Genomic DNA, 8,830 nt, shown 5'->3' with positions numbered 1-8,830 from the left:
CTTTCGGTAAAGGATGGTTTTACCAGTGAGTCTATGGGCATCGTCAACTGCATGTTCTTCACTAATTGTGCTTCTGACTAATTCTTCAGAAGCAAGAGATTATGAGAAACAGAAACGAGCCTAGCGGTGCCTTCATTTGTTAGTTTGTTCCTCTTCTTTGTCTTCATTGAGCTGAAAGCCTTCCAGTTCTGTTCACAAAAAGCTGCTGTTGGTGGAATGCTTTGGATCCTTGGAGCAGTCCTGGACAACAGTCGGGTGTTACAGTATCTTTTCCACCAGGTGAGAAGAGACATATTCTCTGCTGCCTGCCAAATGAGGTGTTTGCTCTAAAGTTTTTCTTTTGCACGGTACTCGGCAATGTCTGTCATCCCGGCAACTTCGTCAATGTCGGGGACATTCTTAGCTACTTCCATAATTGTATCTAGAGCAGTAGATAATTCATATTCTGATAAATGTTGTCCTCTGTGTTGAGGATCCAAAAGGTTTGCTACCAGATGAATGGGATGAGAGCAAAACTCAGATCTCTTAGTAAACATTTGTTTTACTACTGCTATTTTGGACAGAGGTGAAGGTGGCAAAAGCTCAATTAGATTTTCATTCAGTTGCCTGAATATCTCTGGAATATTTGAAAGGCTCGGTATATCTCCTGCAAGTTTCCTGATAGCCATGGAAACTGGTAGTAGCAAATTGAATGCTCCTTGAACTCAAACCCAGAGCACATCGTTGTCGAGAATTTGCTTCTGAACATTCACAGGAATAATGTGGAATGCTGTGTCATCTATTGAAGCACGCTGCTTTGTAGCTGAGCCCCATCTAGCTTCTCCTGGCTGTAAAAGTGCACTTTTACCTTCCCCTGCTTCTCTTTCTGTAATTTCTTCAAAATCTGATTAGCAACATGACAATTGTTGAATTCCTTCACAATTGCTTTGCGGTTTGCCAATATTGTCTTCATTGTGTTCGCACTTACTATGTCCTTTGCCAGAAGATTCAACCCATGAGCAAGACACCCAAATACTATTAAATGAGGATACTGTGCCTTTAATATTTGCCATGCAGCTTTCGTGTTACTCGCATTATCAGTTACAAGAGCTTGTACCCTAGAGGGACCTTTCAATCTCTTCATTCAGTAATTTGGCTACGTGTTCACCTGTATGATAAGAAGGTTTGGTAGCAACTGCTTTCGGTAACTTTGGTTTGTACTGCTAGCGTAATGTTCGATAAAGGATTTCCTTGCGTATTAGTCCATCCATCTGACATCAGAGTCAGTGATTCTGCTTGACCAATCCTTTGAATAACCATTGTTTGAATTCTGTCATACTCTCTATCTAAGAGAGAATGTGATAAGCGATAACATAATGGTAACTTATATGATGGGTGAATTAGCTTGTAATGTTCCCACTTGCAAATGTAGCTCGAGCTAATGTCTCATCTGCTTTTTTCTTGATAATCCTCCTCCTCTTGAGCTATAAGGCCTTTTTTTTTGTTTAAGGTCTCAGCTAGATAATAGGAAAGAAAAGCTGGAAGATTTTGATGCTTCCTTGTTGACCTTTGCTCTGGGTCTGTGGTGTTAGCTTCTTAACTTTGAGAGTGCTCTGGATTAGTGTATATATACCAAAAAATCTCTGAAGTCCTAATAAACAAGTAAATTTGTTTTACAGGGAGAGTATTACACTGCTGTATTATACTGCTGGATGGTATTATACTGCTGTAAGGTAGTACTTAATGCAGAAATTTATGTTCCTTAAGAACATGTTGTGTTTGTTGTGGAAGCTAACTGAATATATTGCAGATTTGCACAAGATCAGCTTGAGTCTGTGAAAGAAGACTGAAGTTTGGGAATACTTGGTATTAAAAAATTATGCTGTAGAAATAGCAAGAAGACTGTATGCCTGTAATATAATCAGTTTTGCATCTTTGAAGAATAGTTGCTATAAAAGCAGGGAACTGAAATAATGAGAGATTACCTGCAGTACTATGCGTGTGACGCCTGCTGACTTGCATTCAAAGATCTAATGAAAGATGGACACTGGAGTAAGTGACATGAGATTCTACTGCTCTGTCAATTCAAAACCAAGATCAGAATGTCTATTTTGGCAATGGTAATTTGTCAAATGTTGAAGATTTAGTATATGTGGCTTGTGGGTTTGTCTGACAGCAGTTTCTATCTTTCATCCTAGTCGCATGATAGAAAGTTACCACTTACCAATGCAAACATTTTTAAAAGAATGAAAAATAAGTTTAGTCCTCATAGTATATTTGAAATCACCATACAAGTTGAATCATTTTGGGGAGCTGTCGTCTGAGGAATTCAATCAATAGTTACAGAAGTTGCGTTACCTTTTTAGCAGTCACCTTTACAAAGAGATTCTAGTGACTTGAAGCCTTATAATCAATAAACTTTTTCTCAGGATCCCCAGTTTTCATAAGACAAGTGTTCATGTTTTCCTAACAGTATTTTCCCTTCTTATCACCTTTGAATTGTCTGAAATGAACTTTGCAGGCATCCAGCTTGTTCTGTCATTGTTTGATCTTGCAAGAGCAGGAGAATTGGAAATGGGAGACCTCCAGGTGCTAACTCCATTTTTGTCATCATCAGTGAATGTAGTAACCCCATGTTGCCTGCCCGAAATTCCTCCTACAGTTTCATTTGGATTTGCTATTTTATTATCTTTGTCCTGAACAATTCAATTTATGTTCTTGACCAGTTGTTGTAAATTTATTATTTTATGAAAGAAGTGTGTGTGTGTGTATAAAATATATAAAACCTTGCTTTGGAATCCATGAAGCTTGTTAAATACTTGTGGTATTTACTTGAATTATAAGGGGTAACTTAAAATCAGTCTAATTAGCTTATGTCTACAAATTGTCATTAGAGTACAAAAAAACCAAAAGGAAAAAAATATTGGCTACTTCTGTGCTGTACTACTTTTTCTCTGCTTCACAACCAACTGGCTTTTATTTATAGTGGACAATGCTGGGTGAGGACTTACCCTGCTCCCTATTTCTGTTGATTTTTTGCTCTTTCAATAAAGCATAGCTAACAAATTGTTGTGATTTTAGTGTTTGAATAGTCTCCTTCTAACCAGTGCAATACAGGGAGGATGGGAAATTAATGCATGGATGAAAAATGGCCATAATCCTTAGACAGGATTTGATGTATGCAAAAGCTGAATTGTTGTAATGTATGTTTTTCCAATGTTGCTCATAGGAAGAGGGAAAGGAATTCCTTTACAATGAGAACACAGTTAAGCAGACCAATAACATCATGGACAAATGGATTCTTTCCTTCATGCAGTCACTCATTCAGTTCTTCAAGGCTGAAATGGCAGGCATGTACTTCCTTTTTACTTTTTTCATGTGACTGGGCTTGCAGTGAACAATATACTTCAGAGATTTTCAGGTAAAACTGCAAAAAAGAAATGGGAGAAAACGCTAAACGAGTAGACATGAGAAAACGCACAGGTATAGAATACTAATTTCATGAGTGTATGTACAGTTCTTATCATTATAAGAACTTAGTTCTGATGTATACAACAAGTTTCCACCTTGGACAAGTTCTTCCTAAGTTAAGTCTACAAAGTCACCAGGTTTATTAGCCAACTAAAATTTTCCAACATTCTGTTAGACTCTATATCTTTTCATAGGATAGTAGGGCTGAAAGATGCATCACAAGATCATGTAGTCAACCCCCTGCTCAATGAAGGATCATTCCTGACTATATCATTCCAGCCAAGTGTTTGTCCAGTAGGGGTGTGCAAAAAGGGGCCATCTTCAATTCAGATTTGGATTCGGCCTGGATCGGGGGCCATGGTTTGATTTGTTGATTCGGATCACTATCCCCAATTTGGCTGAATCCAAATCTGAAGATTCGGTGCTTTTTCAGAGACTCAGCGATTTGGCCATAGACACAGCCTTAAATGTTTTTTCTATATATCTAAAAGTACCAGGCACAGCTCATGTATGCTGTGATGCTGGGACAGATGGAGTGTACCCCCAGGAGCACGGAGGGGCCTCCCACATGTTCAGCCACGAACGCGGAAGTGGGCTGGAAGTACTTCTGATCCATTTATGGGTCTGCTGCGGAGCGCACTGGGGGGCTTCCGCACACCTGCGGCTGAATGATCAGCTGTGGGTGGAACCCGGGTGCCCCCCCAGGAGGCACCAGTCACTGAGGTGGGATGGAGGGGGACTGGAAGTGCTTCTGGTCCACTTCCGGGTCGACTGACAAGCACGCTGGGGACTCCCTGGTGCTCCTGTAGGACACTCCATGCACCCCAGCATCTTGGCATTCACGAGTCACCTGGTACCTTGGGGTATGTAGAAAAAACATTTAAAGCTGTGTCTATGGCCAAATCATCAAATCTTTCCGAATCTCTCCAAATTGATTCAGAGGGTTTGATTCTGAGAGATTAAAGGGTCTCCTGATTCGATTTGGATTCGGAGATTCAGCCACCGAATCGGGCCAAATCTCTGCTGAATTGAATCAGGGACTGAAGCTTTGTACAGCCCTACTGTCCAGCCTGCAGTTTCCAGTGAGAGATGCCACAACTTCTTGAGGTAGGCTGCTCCAGTGCTCGAGTAACCTCCATAATGAGAACATTCTTTCTAGTCTTCAACCTAAATTTCCTCTCCTACAGGTTGAACAGACATTATTCATAGTCTTGTCCCCTATGGCCACAAAGGAAAGCCTATCCCCATTCTCTCTTTAGTCGCCTTTCAGGTGTTTGAAGACTTTATCAAATTCTGCCTTGGTCTTCTCTTCTCCAAAATGCGTAACCCTAGTTCTTTCAGTTTTTCCTCATAAGTCATGCTTCCCAGGCCTCTAATAATTTTTGTTACTCTGCTGGATTCTCTCCAATCTGTCAACATCCTTCTTCAAGTGTAGGACCCAAAGCAGGACACAGTACTCCAGGTGAGGCCTCACCAGTGCTGAACAGGGCAGAATCACTTCCCTTGATTTGCAAGTGACACTCTTGTTAATACAAAACAGTATAGTGTTTGCAACAAGAACATCCTATGATGTGCTTAAGAAACCTAAAAAATTATCACCAAATAATTGAAAAGGATGTTTGACAAGGTTGGCTCTATCATCATATCACTTGCAACAAAATGAAACAAAGACAACCAACATACTGTAGGATGGCTGGAAAAACAAAGTATTTTTTATTTATTCAAGAAGGTTTTGTAAAAGCCCCACATAGAATTTATTGGGCACAAAGTGAAAATAGGTACTTGAGGAGTAGCACAAATTTGGCTTAGAGGAGATCAAATATGTGCTAAACTGCCTGTGTACTAAAAATCAAATGTGAGCCTCTGAGAGGCTTTTGTTTGTTTCAGTGACTGCTTTTGAGTTTTTCTGCTGTGACAGAATGTAGACTGTCAGTATGATCACTTGAATGTGTGTTTTGTTTTTTTTTTGTTTTTTTTTTCCTGTGGCAGTTGCAGAACTGTATTCCCTTTCCATGACTGACAGTTTGTCATAGCCGTGTTGAAACAGTCTAACTTGTTGGAGACAAAGTTACGAAATTATATGGCCAACATGTGAGTGGGCTTCAGAGCATTTGGAGAATGCCACATTTTTTAAAAAGATAATGCATATCAAGGATGGGTGCCATGCCACAGTGATAGCTGGGTCTTGGCATCCACCCATGTGCCCACCTCTGACCAGAACCAAAGAATTCCAGCCTACAACCTGAAAAAGTGGATAACTGCAGCAGTAAAGACTCAGCTCTGAAACAATGGAGGTTAAGGGCACAGTCAGAAAGCTTGGAAGTTAAAGTCCTGTAGGGGAAATTTAGAGCATTCCCTATGTTGTATAGCTGGCTTATTTTGTTAGCATCAAATTGTGGGTAGCAGGTAATCCTTACTACTTCCATTAATTTCCTAACCTTCTAAAATGGAGACTTCAGATCAAATTTTAACTTTCTTGTATCTAAGATTTGGGCACTTACCATTTCAGTGAATGAAATATTGAATCTCTAGCATATGACACTTGATTTAAAGAAGAAAAGGGAGTTGAAATGAAACTGGAGAATATGGGAAACAATTCTTTACGTTTCAGTGAGCTTAAATTCCATATTCCGAATGATGATAATTTACCATGTTTGCTACTTTCACAGAACCTATATACAGCATCCACTAGATGGTTTTACAAAGCAGTGATGGTTTCTTACACTGTTTCAACCAGAGAGAATTGGTTTATTGGTGTGGGTTTTTCCTCCATCCCTGCCCCCCCCGAGTTATCTCAAAACAAGACTCCTTTATAAGGGTTACAAGATGAAATTCTGAACTATGAAAAGTTTGTGAAATTTTATTTCCAGTCATGTAAGACTCTCTTTCTGCAAATTTCATAATTATTGTTGCCAAGTTTTTCTTATCTTGCATCATCATTAGATACCTTACTTAGTAGTGGGATTGCTATTATGACATAAAGATCCATATAAATGTGTCTTTTGTTTTTTGGTGGACATATTACTCCATGTAATTTCTTCTTTAAATTGAAATATCAAGTGCAGTTGTTTGGGGTTTTTTTGCGGGGGGAGTTTGGAATTACATTCTCTTTCAGTTATTATCAGTTTGTGAGATGTGTTTTATGTCTCTTATGGGAAATGTGCACAATTCAGTAGCTATATGTTTATTAAACTACATTCTAAAATTTAGAGCGCTCAATTAAAGAAGCTCCTTGTATTTTGAAGTTGTATATACATTGGTATTCTTTCTCTTTAAAATGCATTTGAACTAATTTTTCTGCGAGTATTTCTTGTAGACTGAACATGACTGACCCCCCCCCCCAAATTGGATTTTAGTGTTTGTGAGGACCTTTTCATTGACTGTGTGTGCTTTTGAGTTTTACTGCATATAAGTTATTTTTAGCTTTTGTTAGTTATTCAATGGAAAAAATATACTATTTTCATCAATACCTTTTCCATTTTCGGTTTACTGAACTATTTAGCTGAATTGTACAGGAAACTGTCAGTGAATTGGAGCAAAAGCAAAGTTAAATAACAATGAAAATTAAAATGGTATAACTCTTAGTTAATTACAACTTTGGTTCTTTTACACTATTTTTTGATTTTAAAATATTTAGCTGTGTTTTGTCTGGTGCTACCAAATCATAGCAGACCAACAGTCCATTTTCTCTACTATCCTTCATGCTTCAGATTTAAAATAAATGAAGCATGAAGCTAAGATAATATACCTCTCTGCAGTATTATACCATGGACAGCAATTTATTTCTGACATGGAGCTATAGACTTCTGTAAGCCTTGAAGCATGACATTTAATAATCCTTATAATTTTATAATACAGTCTAAGTGCAGATTCTAGTAATACTAATGGATCTAATCCAGTTCTTATCTCACTAAGGCATTTGCTTATGTAGCATTCTGAGTAGTAAGTTGCCAAGACTTTTAATGGAAATTGTGGTGTTTTTTAATGAAGATTGTAATGCAGCAGGAAAATATTCTCTACACTTAAAATCCTTTTCCTTCTAGCCTACAGACTATACACTGTAGTCCCTCGGCTGGTGAAGTTTGTTGATATACTGACCAATTGGTATGTTAGAATGAATCGCAGAAGGTTAAAGGTAGGCTGTCTACTTAAAGCAAAGCTATAGCCCAAAATAGTTTAAATCCATTAAACTCCTAAACCCTTACAAGATATCTGTAGCATGTTTTATGAAATTACATAGTTGCTGGCTATAATTGCTACCTAATATGCTATCCTCTTTTTTATCTATATATATTTGTTTTTCATAGGAAAACTAAAATGAACAGTACCTGGGTCATAGTTTCATTTTGGATGGGACTGAACTATAAATCTTGGGAAGTTAACTTACTAGGTGGGCATGTAAAATATGAGAATGTGGTTAATGATTTAAGAAAGATGTTAAGTTTTCTGATCCCTTTCTTCAACTCTGTGGATACTTTCAATAGGGTGAAAGTGGAACTGACGACTGCATTATGGCTTTGGAAACGTTGTTTAACGTTCTGTATGCAATGTGCAAACTTATGGTAAGAGATCTATCATTGTTAATTATTTAAAGTATTTAAACTTAATTCTTTTGAAAACCTTGCTGCACACTTCTCATTGTTATAGCTCTCAGAAACTGATAGACCAGGTACTGAAAAAAGGAAAACAGCTATAGAAATTCATCATTACATTCAGTAGTACTGTATTTCCTCTGCTTTTGTTTACTTGTATTAAGCATTGAGTTTGTTTTTTGTTTTTAAAAAGCATATGTTGGCAAAGATATTTAAACTTACCTGAATCCAAGACAACTTTGAATTTTAGACAACTATCCAATAATTTGATTCTGTATATGGAAAATGTATAAACTTTGTTTTAATTTTCCATGTATAGAATCTGATTATTTATTACTAGATCTTCCATGTGCTCTTTGTCTAGGAGGGATTGGAGCTGGAGTTGTGCCTGATTGTAAGTGTCAAGGGATGGAGGGAGTTTGAAGGGGTAGGCAGTAGGGCTGTGCAAAGCTTTGGTCACTGATTTGATTTAGCAGAGATTTGGCCTGATTCAGAGGCTGATTCTCCGCATCTGAATTGAAATCGGGAGACCCTTTAATCTCTCTGAATCAAATCGGAAGCCTCTGAATCAATTTGGAGAGATTCAGAAAGATTCAATGATTTGGACACAGACACAGCTTTAAATGTTTTTTCTAAGTATGTCAACGTACCAGGCAGCTCATGAGGCAGATGGAGCGTCCCACAGGAGCGCAAGAGGGTCCCCCGCATGCTCAGTTGTGGACCTGGAAGTGGACCAGAAGCACGTTCAGGTCTGCCGGGGAGCATGCAGGGGAGCCCCTGCCCCCCAA

General features: G+C 38.4%; 1 protein-coding gene across 1 annotated transcript in view; it reads left to right on the top strand.

The window, feature by feature from the left end:
• The window catches only part of IARS (isoleucyl-tRNA synthetase), a 319,713-nt gene that overhangs the window by 226,759 nt on the left and 84,124 nt on the right, over positions 1 to 8,830 (top strand). Inside the window, exons 21-23 of the mRNA XM_019505112.1 lie at positions 3,209 to 3,329; positions 7,494 to 7,585; positions 7,935 to 8,012. Of these exons, the coding sequence (XP_019360657.1) occupies positions 3,209 to 3,329; positions 7,494 to 7,585; positions 7,935 to 8,012 (291 nt within the window). The remainder of the gene's footprint in view (positions 1 to 3,208; positions 3,330 to 7,493; positions 7,586 to 7,934; positions 8,013 to 8,830) is intronic.

This window comes from Gavialis gangeticus, unplaced genomic scaffold (assembly GCF_001723915.1).
Source record: "Gavialis gangeticus isolate Ggan-Ray unplaced genomic scaffold, GavGan_comp1, whole genome shotgun sequence".
Classification (NCBI taxonomy): domain Eukaryota; kingdom Metazoa; phylum Chordata; order Crocodylia; family Gavialidae; genus Gavialis; species Gavialis gangeticus.
This window is presented reverse-complemented; position numbering and strand designations above follow the sequence as displayed.